This window comes from Lithobates pipiens, unplaced genomic scaffold, assembly GCF_037356315.1.
Source record: "Lithobates pipiens isolate NorthernLeopardFrog02 unplaced genomic scaffold, aLitPip1_a1.2 Scaffold_8, whole genome shotgun sequence".
Taxonomy (NCBI): Eukaryota; Metazoa; Chordata; class Amphibia; order Anura; family Ranidae; genus Lithobates; species Lithobates pipiens.
In genome coordinates this window covers 15,434,791-15,447,820 of record NW_027507903.1, presented here as the reverse complement: position 1 = coordinate 15,447,820, position 13,030 = coordinate 15,434,791, and the positions used below count along the sequence as shown (strand labels likewise).

The window sequence follows — 13,030 nt, the reverse complement described above, 5'->3', positions numbered from 1 at the left end:
TTCCACATCCTTGCTGCTCTTATAGTAAAAAAAAAACCCTCTACGTAGTTTAAGGTTTAACCTCTTTTCTTCTAATTTTAGTGAATGGCCGTGTGTCTTATTAAATTCCCTTATGTGGAAAAGTTTTCTCCCTATTGTGGGGTCACCAGTCCGGTATTTATAAATTGAAATCATATCCCCTCTCAAGCGTCTCTTCTCCAGAGAGAATAAGTTCAGTGCTCCCAACCTTTCCTCATAACTAATATCCTCCAGACCCTTTATTAGCTTTGTTGCCCTTCTTTGTACTCGATCCATTTCCAGTACATCCTTCCTGAGGACTGGTGCCCAGAACTGGACAGCATACTCCAGGTGCGGCCGGACCAGAGTCTTGTAGAGCGGGAGAATTGTCGTTTTATCTCTGGAGTGGATCCTCTTTTTAATGCCAATATTCTGTTTGCTTTGTTAGCAGCAGCTTGGCATTACTGAGCCTATCATCTACTAGGACCCCCCAGGTCCTTTTCCATCCTAGATCCCCCCAGAGGTTCTCCCCCAGTCTATAAATTGCACTCAGATTTTTGCCACCCAAATGTATTTTACATTTTTCTACATTGAACCTCATTTGCCATGTAGTTGCCCACCCCATTCATTTGTTCAGATCTTCTTGCAACGTTTCCACATCCTGCGGAGAAGTTATTGCCCTGCTTAGCTTAGTATCGTCCGCAAATACTGAGATTGAACTGTTTACCCCATCCTCCAGGTCATTTATTAACAAATTAAATAGGATTGGTCCCAGCACAGAACCCTGGGGGACCCCACTACCCACCCCTGACCATTTCAAGTGCTCCCCATTTATCACCACCCTCTGAACTCGCCCTTGTAGCCAGATTTCATTCTATGTACTCACCCTATGGTCCATGCCAATGGACCTTATTTTGTACAGTAGTTGATCTGGAGATTGTTGGTTCTTGGTCTTTTGATATGCTTATCCACTGAAAAATTGTTTGTGAGTATACTATTTGCTTTTCTTCTTAATGGTGTAAATGGTAATGTGCTAGGCTGGTGCGCCCTCTCTTTTTTTCTTTTTTTTTTGTAGTCTCTGGAGGAACCCCAGGCTTCCAGGGAACCCTAGTTGAGAATGACTGGCCTAGATGCACCTCAGCAGCACCGTGTGCCTGAAAATTATTGTAAAATGTTGGAAATTTTGCTACAAAAATTGACTAATTTTCTGCTACATTTTTCAATTTTATGCGATTGAGCTGCAGTGATTTAGCGTTCCACTCACTGTTCCATTCTGCACTGTCCTGTGTTGCTTAAGTAGGTTGATTCTGTGCAGTTCCATGTATGGGACATGGGAGGCTCCGCAACAGTGGCTGCAGTGAACCAGTGCTTCCTTACAGACAAGGCCTTGTACATCGTGGTGTGGAACCTGGCCCTGGGGGAAGAGGCGGTGTCCAATCTCCAGTACTGGCTTCTCAATATCGAGGTAAGACGATATTCTACTGAATGTGGCATACATGTGTTCTGACTCCTTTATGTTGATGATGATAATATTATACAAGTAGGGATGAATAGAGTAATTTTGGTGAAGGATTTCAGGGGGGCCTCTCAGTTTTGCTCATTAACCACTTGCCTACCAGGCCAAGTCTGACATTTCTCTCCTACATGTAAAAATCACAATTGTTTTGCTAGAAAATTACACAGAACCCCCAAACATTATATGTGTATGTACTGTATATATATATATACATACATATATGTATATATACATACATATATGTATTTATATATATATATATATATATATATATATATATATTTTTTTTTTTTTTAGCAGAGACCCTAGAGAATAAGATGGGGGTCATTGCAACTTTTTTTATCTCACACGGTATTTGAACAGTAATTTTTAAAACACTTTTTTGGGGGGGGGGTTCATGAATTAAGAAAAAAAGTTAGCCCAATTTTTTTTGTATAAATGTGAAAGATGTTATGCCGAGTAAATAGATACCTAACATGTCGCGCTTCAAAATTGCGCACACACGTATAGAATGGTGCCAAACTTCAGTACTTCAGTCCCCATAGGCGACGCTTATGTTTTTTTTTTTGTTTTGTTTTTTTACAGTTTACCTGTTTTTGAGTTACAGAGGAGGTCTAGTGCTAGAATTATTGCTCTCGTTCTAACGTTTGCGGTGATACCTCACATGTGTGTTTTGAATGTCGTTTACATATGTGGGTGCGACTTGCGTATGTGTTCGCTTCTGCGAGCGAGCATGTGGGGACAGGGGCACTTTACAAGTTTATGTAAATATCCCTTGTAATAGGAATAAGCATGACAGGTCCTCTTTACAGTGAGATCTGGGGTCAGTAAGTCCCCACATCTCACCCCTAGGCTGAAAAGCCTGAAATCCCCCAAAAAAAAATATCTCGGCTTTCCAGCCGAGGCGGCACCATTTTTTTTTAGAATGCAGAGGTGTGACGTCACAACATCGCCCCCGACCCCCTGAATGATCAGAGAGACTCCGGGGACACTCTGGCTCACCAGAAATCCCTATGGTCCGCATCTGGGGCCTGTTGATTCCTTCTCCGGTTTGCGATTAAGCAGCTGAACAGCCACTATGATCATTCTTGCTGCAGGCATCATTCAGATATCACCGCTCAAAGTCTGCTACATCATATGACGTTAGGCGAACGGCAAGCGGTTAAACTGCTTAAGTGAAATTTGTTTTTAAAAACACCTTTTTTTTTTCTTTTATGTAGAGGGTGTGTTTAGGGGTGTATTTAGGATAGTTTAGAATATTTCAAGTGATTATAAAGGCTTAAAGGCTTGTTTTTTTCCCCCCTATAAATATAACAAACATGTCATACTTCCCTGCTCTGTTGTAGTGGATTTTGCACAGAGCAACCTGGATCCTTCTCTTCTTGGGTCCCTCTTCTGTGCTCCTGGCTTCTCCCTGCTGTTAAGTGTGCCCACAGTAAGCAGCTTGCTATGGGGGGAACCCGAGCTGAGTCACAGCTCCCTGTATCCATTCAGACACAGAGCTCTGACCCATCTGTCCCGATTGGCTGGCTGACTTTGATTGACAGCAGCGGGAGACAATGGCACCACTGTCAGGAGGGAGAATCTCGGGCAGGTGAGACACTCGTAGACATTGCTGGACAGAGAGGGGCCTCAGGTAGGCATTAGGAGGACTGAGAGTGGCTTAATGCATTAAGATAAAAAACCTTCTGTCTTTACAATCCCTTTCATTAGGGGTATATTTATAAAAAAAAAAAAAATTGCGGAGCTATTGCTCCCGGCAAACTGCATGCACATTTGTTCTGTGCAAATGGGGCAAAACTCAATGCTGTTAGGCCAATTTCTCTCCAAGTTAAATGTTTTTTATGTATACAGAATAGCATGAATGACCACTTGTTGCCCACCCTACCGCACTGTACTGCAGGCGAGCGGCAGCTGTAAGCAAAGTGACTGCCTACTTCTGGGTTTAGGGCAGGGGTGCCCAACCTTTTGAAGAGCGAGGGCCACTTAGGTGAATTGGTAATTGGTTGCGGGCCACAATGAGCGGAGCGGGAGGATGACAGGTCCGTGTCCACAGACACAGCCCACTCTACTCTATGGGCCCTCTGAGCCAATCCGATTTGTCCAGACGGAAGGGGCAGATCCCTTTCTATATTTTTTTTTTTTAGGTAGGCGGGTGTAAACAGACACAAGTCCATTTACATCTGCTGCTCCATAGAGGTGAATAGTAAGTCTGATTGGGTCTGACCAATCATGTGAAAGGGGCCTAAGGCTGCATTCACACTACCAAAGCGTGGGGGCAGCGCAGTGAACCTGTGGATTTTCTGCGGGTTAACTGCACTTAGCCATAAACTTCTATTATATTCTGCAGTTGTGGTGCACTTTCTGAAGGCGCAACAAACCCGCAGGTAATAACAGAAGTCTATGGCTCAATGCAGGTAACCCGCAGCCACTTGCTTCCACTACCAGTGGCTTCAATCACAAAACTGCTGCTCTGGGATGGTTGGTCGGCATGCACATGTGCACCCCCCACTCTGCTCCTGCTGTGACTGTACAGAGCGGGGAGCCTTCTCAGCAAGTCCCAACTAATGATTCACGGCAGGGACATGCTGATCAGCTGTGTACATTCACGGCCAAGAGCTCTGTGTTGACAATCAACACAGAGCTCTGTACACAGGGAATCATCTGTGTTTCTCTTCCCTGCAAAGCGGGGATGAGAAACTTGGAGATGAGTTAGTAAGAGCAGCATGCTGCACACACATTACACATAGGCACACTTTTAACCCAGCATATATATCATAGCTTCTAGGCACTAAATCTTTCATGCAAACCAATCAATAAAGGGATTTTTGTTTTTTGTTTTTTAAATCAAAAACGTAGCAGAATTTTACTTTAGTCAAAATTTATGAAGAAACTAGATTTTTTTTTTAAATTAGATATGTTTTATGGCAGAGTAAAAAAAAATATATATATTTTAAATGTGGTGATTAAATACCACCAAAACAAAGCTCTATTTGTGTGAAAAAAATGTTTATAAATTTAGTTTAGCTACAGCATTGTATGACCGCACATTTACCAGTTAAAGTAGCGCAGTGCCAAAAATTGGCCTGGTCATGGGGTTGGGGGGGGGACCTTCTGGAGCTTAAATTTTGAACCCTACGGAGTAAGACTGGGATGCCATTATAGTTCATGTGCATGTAAAGGCAGGCGTCCTGATACTTTTGACAATATAGTGTATATTTTTAAAAACTTTGGAATAAAATTCATTGACTCTTTTGTGGCATCATCGAATGCTGTGACGCAAAAATTTTTAGAATTGCATATGAATGTTTGAATAAAAGTCTACTGGTGTATGGGAAGCTTTAATTGACAATTTTATCTCCCAAAGCCCTCAGGCTATCTCATCTAGAATCTGTACTCAGCTGTACTTTGGTGATGGCTCACATGGATTTATTTTTTATTTTTTATGCTATTTCTTTCCAGGCAAAAGCACCCAATTCTGTGGTTTTAGTGGTGGGGACACACCTAGACTTCATAGAGACCAAGTTTCGTTTGGAGAGAATAGCCACTCTCCGTGCCTACGTTTTGGCTCTCTGCCGTTCTCCATCAGGTTCTAGGGCTACAGGGTTTCCTGATATAACCATCAAACACTTACAGTGAGTATTATCTGCTTTTCTTTCTTTCCCTCCCCCTCTTTTCATTGACTGGAAGTGCAAATTCATCTTTTCAGAAAAATGAAAAGGTGAACTTGCGCCTTACACCCACCCCACCCCTCCAGTCCTCACTGTACTTACCTCCATGGGTGATTAACTGTCAGTGCCAATGCAGCCAGTGTAGCAATCTCGGGAATTGAAATCCATGCTCCACTTTTTGCAGGGCTTCAAGGATAGATCAGAGCAATTTTGGTTGGTCAGCCCTGGCACAGAGAATCGCTCTGATCTGTCCTGGAAGTGCTGCAAAAAGTAGAGGGAGGATTTCAAATCCCCGGAGTGTTACACTGGCTGTCTGGGCACTGACAGCTAATCATCCATAGAGGTAAGTACAGTGGGGACCAAGGAAGGGTGTAGGGTGTTAGTTCACTTTTCTTATTTTTTCTGAAATGGAGAATTAACCCTTTAAAAGAGAAGTACGGGTTCTTAAAAAAATATATATAATTACCAGTACTCACCTGGGTAGATACGTCATCGGTCCGATGCTGCATCTGGTCCTCCCGCTGCTTCTAAAGCTGGCCATACACCTATAGATTATCTGCAGATTTTCTATGGTTAGATGGAAAAAGTTGGAGATTCCTCCATCCACACAGTTTAGCGAACATTAAGAAATCTGTTGTACTTTTTCCATCTAACCATAGAAAATCTGGCGATAATCTATAGGTGTATGGCCAGCTTTAGACTGAGACCTGAGCGATCAAAGACCGCTGAATGATCAGTTGTCAGTCTTCAGCGAGCAGAGAGCTCTTGACTGTCAGTCTCTGGATCCCTTCTCTGCTCCTCCAGTGCTTACTGGAGCGCTGGACTGTGGAGGGGACAGGAGCGGCTAGCTCAGGCTCTCAGTGGCTCACTGAGAGGCTGAGCCAGTTTCCAGTCTAGGCATCTAAGTGGACCCCGGCATCTGGGATGTTTCCAGAGCCTGGACCAGCTAAAGCCCACTGTCAGCTGAAAATGGGTCACAGGAGTAACAATTGACTTCTCCTGTGATCCATAGGAGAAGTAGGGCCAAAAAACCTTTGGCCCTACTTCTCCTTCAAGCTTTATCCTGAACCCCACAAAGCCTTGAGCCACCCAAAAAATGTTAGAGTTCTAGTTGGAACCTATACTTACAGATGTAATCAATCTTAGATTCTCAAAGAAGGATCTCCTTGACATAATCCCATACTCCTGTCCTCCTTGGAGATTAAAGTGTCCCTGCCCATTTAGCAAGGGGCATGAGAACCCCCTTACATTGGTCACAGCAGGTGTGCACACCAAGCAAGTGAACTGATGACACCTTGAGAGATATAAAAACTCTAAAGCTGCCCATAGATGGGGAGAATTTAGATTGGAAATTCTTGGGAAAAGAATACTCGAAGAAAGTTTGTTCGTTTTTGTCCAAGCATTAGTGGGGTCAAATCGGCGTTTATTGTCAACTGCAGTGACAAGAAAATTTTAAGGGGCAGGGTAGGAAATTTTTCTCGAACTAACACATTTCTAACAGTGTATGTGGTTTTTGTTCGGTAAAGTTGATTCATTGCAAAGGCAAATGTTAAAAACAGACTGTCAGAAACCATTTAATCAGGCCGAGACAGAAGTACAGGTAAATCACACTTGTTTAATAATAAAGGTAAAAAGAACAAACGTAGTCAAAACATAGCCAAAGCACAGTAACCGGAACGGATAGTCAGCCAAGCCAGAAGTCAGGGATCAATGTAGTGGAACAGCAAGCAGGATCTGGAGCCAGAATGGATGTCAGCGAAGCAGGTCTTGAACAGGATCGCAGGAGAGCGTTTCTGTGATGTTGACCAAGGCTAAGGCAGAGATCCTCTGGGCTGGACGGCTTAAGTAGGCAGGACTGACGAGCAGGATATCATCAACAGCTGAGTAACTGTGGAGAGATAGGAGCTGGCAAATAGCCGACAGCTGAATGGCCAGCTCTGAGAAGGAAGGGCTGAGCCCAGCGCTGACACAAACACAGGCTTTCCTTCTAATGTTATGGGAATTTTCATAAGACTTTTCCTAAGAATTTTTCGTTTCGAAATTCTATCCTCTATGGCCACCTTAAGGAGGCTTACCAAAATCTAAAGCCGCCTTGTGATCCTCAAACAAGGGTTATTAAAATCAGTCTATTTTAATGCATATATAATGTATTCAAGAGGAAGTAAACTCTCCCACTCTGATGCTTCTTTTCATTTAGTCCATTATAATAAATCATTATCAGACTATAGCCACTGTAATCCAGCCCAAATCGCATATTACTTACTGTTTAAAGAAACTTTAAAAAACTTGTTTCCAGGGGTTAGGCAGCTCCATCTTAAGTATTGTTTTCTGAGTCCACAGTGGAGTGCATTTCCGCCCTTACATTGAGCACTTCCTGTACTGTTAACCAAGCCTCCTTTTCAATCCAACGTTTCTATGGCAATCCTGCTTCCCTGTTCATAGCTTACTTGTTTATTTCATAGTATTTACTTGTGCCGATGTCTAATGTTTTCCCTTTGTCAGACTTATCAGCTTCAGCTGGTAAGACTGCAGTAATGGCCAAGTTTAGACTGTATGTGAGGTCACATGGTCACATGGTGTGTAGGAGGAAGCTCTGAATGATTAGCAGAGTTCAGTGTTGTGCTGTAGGAAGTCCTGATAACAGATAGATAAGCACATAGAGAGTGTGCCTTAAATCAGGGGAGATCTGGGCATGCTCAGTGACTTCATTCTACAGAACAACAAGGATTACAACAATACTAAGCAAGTAAGGAGATATCTACAAGCAGTGTTCATTGGGGTTTTTTATGCTGATTTACATGGGACAAAGTTGTGGGGGAGGGTTTACAACCACTTTCAATGGTACTTTGCTTTCCCTGTTAAATGTAGAGAATTACGCATATTGATGTTTTCTCTTTGCCAGTGAGCTCTCCTGCAGGACGCTTGAAGGTTTGGATGGGTTACGACACCTCATCTTCCATGCGGCTTGTAATATGAAGGACGTGGGGAGCACAATTGGATCCCAAAAACTAGTAGGGAGACTGGTAAATAATCTATGACTTTTCAATGTGGTTGTCTGTACTGTATTTTCTTTTAGTTTGCTCTAATTTTCTTCTTCACAGACTTCCTTTATCTGCACCTTCAAATATATGACAGTCACACACTGAAGGGAACTCATCTGGTGATCTAACAAACCGGACCTCAGATCTAAGCCACTTTCCACCTAATCCATCAGTACGGTGTGAAAGGCTCAATGACCAGTAGAGTCTCACAAACTGGAGGAAACTCAGGAAAGATGGGGTTCTGGGTGGGCTGGTTTTAAGGTGGCATCTGGTAAAGGACAAGACTGTGTATTGCGGACCTGGATTTTAACATCTTCCTGTGTGTAGAAGAAAACTAGTTGTGGATTAAAGCAGTACTCAACAAAAATAACCTAAAATGCATAGCACATGCAAGATAAAGTAAAAAAAAAAAAAATTCTTGCTTTAATCCAGAGATTTTCTTGGCAATACTTTTTTTTTTTTTTTTTGCTGCTTTTAGATGTCCTTAGTTGGATGGGCAGCATCATTCAACTTACCTGCTCTATGTAATGATTTTGCACAGAGCAGCCCTGGCCCTCCTCTCCTCGGGTCCCCCACCGGCGCTGTCCGCTCCTCAACCCTTACCGAGTGCCCCCGTAGAAAGCCGCTTGTTATGGGAGCACTCGTGCGCGTTCCCTCCCGAGCCGCCTCCCTATGTCCATTGACACTTGAGGCCTTTCTCCCTCCCCACTGGCTGTGATCGGGCAGCAGCAGGAGCCAATGGCTACCGCTGCTGTTTCTGAGCCAATGAGGAGGGAGAGAGCTGCTGCTCTCATGCACATCGCTGGATTGAGATCGGACTCAGGTAAGTATTTAGGGTGACAGACAATGCAGAGGTAAAACATAGGTGTCTGCACATTGAAGTATTGCTATTTTTGACTATAAATAGTCATTTGAGTAAGTACAATGTAACGTTCTATTGCTTCATTGTGTTTATTATTTCATTGATATGTAGGTGTGACCTTTGATCGACTTATGACATCAGTTGGGGAACCTTTTACATAAAATGTATTCCTACATAAACCCCTTATTAACCCAAAAGCTCCCATTCCTCCCCTTCTCCCCTATTATTTTTTTATTTCTATAATTTTATTATTACCGTAATAGTTAAAGAGGAACTGCAGTCGTTTCACATAATTTGGAATAAAAACATCTTTGCCATTCTGAAGCTTCCCTCCAACCACTTTGCATATTATTTTATATATATATTGTGATTCTGTACTTGCCAAATATGCTGCAGATAGGGTTGCCACCTTTTCTTCATGACAAACCCAAGGAGAGTAGTAATGCGGTACGCATGGCGTGCCATAGAAAAAAGTGGGTGTGGCCAAATTATTTTGCTGACCTCATCGCCCTGCCCCCCAGTGATGCCGAACCTGACCCCAGACAGCCGTCTGCAGCTCCCAGGTGGCAACAGATTTGTGTGTGACTATCTTGGTTACTTGGGGAGCCACAGCCTGGTCTGAATAATGTGTCCCAGTTTCAGTCCGCCTGAAACCTAGACACATAATTCAAAACCTGGACTGTCTGGGTGAATCCCGGACAGGTGGCAACCCTAGCTGCAGAAATATCCCTCCACTGAATCTGGCTGCATCCATTTTAACTGTGGGCAGCTGAAGCTGCTGCCTGTCCAGTTCCTAGATTTTCAGACACCTCCAGCTCTGCAGCTCTCATTGACCCTCTTATGAGTTACCCCCCCCCCCCCTTCCTGGCAAACTCTCAGGAGAGTGAGGCCGCGTACACATGGGCGGACTGTTCGCCCAACTTTGTTTGTCAAACAGTTTCGGCAAACAGTCCGCTCAAAATTAGCATGGACGGACATGGCCACACACGGCACTTTTTGAGCGGACTGTTTCAGCGAACTGTTTGACAAACAGTTCGCTCAACTTTTGAAATGAACGGACTCGCCCACGTAAGGCGGAGGCAAATCCGCCCATTTCGAGCGCGTGTACAGGTAGGCGGGGCCCGCGAAGGAGACGTCGCGGGCTCCGCCGCCTGGAATGGACTTAAAGGGGAACCCCAACGCCGAAAAAAATCGGCGTGGGGGTTCCCCCAAAGTCCACAACAGACCCTTGTCCGAGCACGCTACCCGGCCGGCCAGGAAAGGGGGGCGAGCGAGCGCGCCCCCTCCTCCTGAGCCGTACCAGGCCGCGTGCCCTCAACATGGGGGGGGTGCCTTGGGGAAGGGGGGGCCGCGCGGCCCCCCACCCCAAAGCACCTTGTCCCCATGTTGATGAGGACAAGGGCCTCTTCCCGACAACCCTGGCCGTTGGTTGTCGGGGTCTGCGGGCGGGGGGCTTATCGGAATCCGGGAGCCCCCTTTAAGAAGGGGGCCCCCGGATACCGGCCCCCCACCCTATGTGAATGAGTATGGGGTACAATGTACCCCTACCCATTCACCTGTGAAATAAAGTACAAAAAAAAACACAACACAGAGAAAAAATATTTTATTGCACAGCTCCGGGGGTCTTCCGTCTTCGGGGGTCTTCTCGCCGGACTCCTCCGCTATCTTCGTGTAGCTCTTTTACTAGCGGAGGAGCCCGGCTTTCTTCCTCCCCGCCGCCGGCCTCTTCTCCCGACTTCGGGGGTCTTGTCCCCATCTTCGGTTCTTCTGCCGGGCCACCGCGCCTTCTTATAGCTCTTTTACAGGTGGTGGCCCGGTCTTCTGTCGCCGCTGCCTTCCGTTCTTCTGTCGCCGCCTTCGGTTCTTCTGCCGGGCCACCGCGCCTTCTTGTAGCTCTTTTACAGGCGGTGGCCCGGTCTTCTGTCGCCGCTGTCGCTGTCGCCGTCGCCGCCTTCCGTTCTTCTTCTTCTTGTTCTTCTTCTTCTTCCCCAGGAGATGTTGACACGTCGCTCTCTCGGGCCGGAATGCCAGAGCCGCGCTGTGCGGTCACTTATATAGTGACAATGGGGCGGTGTCACATGGTATATGTCACATGGGTTGGTCAAATGGGTTGATGTCACATGGGGACTATGACATCGTAAGGGGGCGGGGTCACCATGTGACCAACCCATGTGACATATACCATGTGACACCGCCCCATTGTCACTATATAAGTGACTGCACAGCGCGGCTCTGGCATTCCGGCCGGAGAGAGCGACGTGTCAACATCTCCTGGGGAAGAAGAAGAAGAACAAGAAGAAGAAGAAGAACGGAAGGCGGCGACGGCGACAGCGACAGCGGCGACAGAAGACCGGGCCACCGCCTGTAAAAGAGCTACAAGAAGGCGCGGTGGCCCGGCAGAAGAACCGAAGGCGGCGACAGAAGAACGGAAGGCAGCGGCGACAGAAGACCGGGCCACCGCCTGTAAAAGAGCTATAAGAAGGCGCGGTGGCCCGGCAGAAGAACCGAAGAGGGGGACAAGACCCCCGAAGTCGGGAGAAGAGGCCGGCGGCGGGGAGGAAGAAAGCTGGGCTCCTCCGCTAGTAAAAGAGCTACACGAAGATAGCGGAGGAGTCCGGCGAGAAGACCCCCGAAGACGGAAGACCCCCGGAGCTGTGCAATAAAATATTTTTTCTCTGTGTTGTGTTTTTTTTTTGTACTTTATTTCACAGGTGAATGGGTAGGGGTACATTGTACCTCATACTCATTCACATAGGGTGGGGGGCCGGTATCCGGGGGCCCCCTTCTTAAAGGGGGCTCCCGGATTCCGATAAGCCCCCCGCCCGCAGACCCCGACAACCAACGGCCAGGGTTGTCGGGAAGAGGCCCTTGTCCTCATCAACATGGGGACAAGGTGCTTTGGGGTGGGGGGGCCGCGCGGGCCCCCCTTCCCCAAGGCACCCCCCCATGTTGAGGGCACGCGGCCTGGTACGGCTCAGGAGGGGGGGCGCGCTCGCTCGCCCCCCTTTCCTGGCCGGCCGGGTAGCGTGCTCGGACAAGGGTCTGTTGTGGACTTTGGGGGAACCCCCACGCCGATTTTTTTCGGCGTTGGGGTTCCCCTTTAAGCCCATTCCAGGCGGCGGAGCCCGCGACGTCTCCGTCGCGGGCCCCGCCTACCTTCACACGCGCTCGAAATGAGCAGACTCCTCCGAGCGGGAACAGTTTGCTCATTTCGAAAGTAGCCTACACACGGGCGGACTGTTCGCTCAAACACAGTTTCAGCGGACAGTTTTTCGGAATTTCCGAAAGACTTTGTCCGTCAAACTGTCCGCTGAAACTGTCCGCTGAAAGCCCACACACGAGCGGACTGTCCGCCCAAACACTGTTCAGCGGACAAGGTTGGGCGAACAGTCCGCCCGTGTGTACGCGGCCTGAGAGAGAGAGCTGTGCTTGATGTCATAAGCCTAGGCTAATGACCAGACAAGAAACAGGAAGTGGACTGTATTATAAGGTATTTACTGGCAGAAAAAAAAAAGTTTTACTATCCACAGTTAAAACAACAACAAGGGCAGAAGATTTAATAGATGAAAAAATGACTGAAGGTCCGATTTAATGTTCTTTTCATTATCACTTTGTTTTGCGTTGCAAAAAAGAAAATGCTCAAAATTTAAAACAAAAAGCATATTTTTAATTTGCAAACATCTTTGCCATACTTTGTACTTGAAACATCATCGGTGACCTTTTAAAGGCCAAGTCCACCTTTTGCAAAGAAATAAAATTACAAGCAGGAAAAAAAAAAATGTCCATTTATTTTTTGTAAATGAGCTTGCAAAGCATTGTGACTAAAATCAGTAAAATTGCGAGTGCAATGCCAGTAATGAATGCAAAGCAATGAAAAGTGCTCTATAAATGGAGGAGGTGGATCTTTCATTCATCTGCCCCGTCCTCCATTCATAGAGTGCTT

At 46.1% G+C, this 13,030-nt stretch overlaps 1 protein-coding gene across 1 annotated transcript in view; it reads left to right on the top strand.

Annotated features, from left to right (window-relative positions):
• Positions 1-13,030, top strand: part of LOC143963333 (leucine-rich repeat serine/threonine-protein kinase 1-like) — a gene marked incomplete in the record, with an annotated part of 364,270 nt that overhangs the window by 237,901 nt on the left and 113,339 nt on the right. The window contains 3 exon segments of the mRNA XM_077472944.1: positions 1,298-1,462; positions 4,976-5,148; positions 8,087-8,207. Coding sequence (XP_077329070.1) covers positions 1,298-1,462; positions 4,976-5,148; positions 8,087-8,207 — 459 coding nt within the window.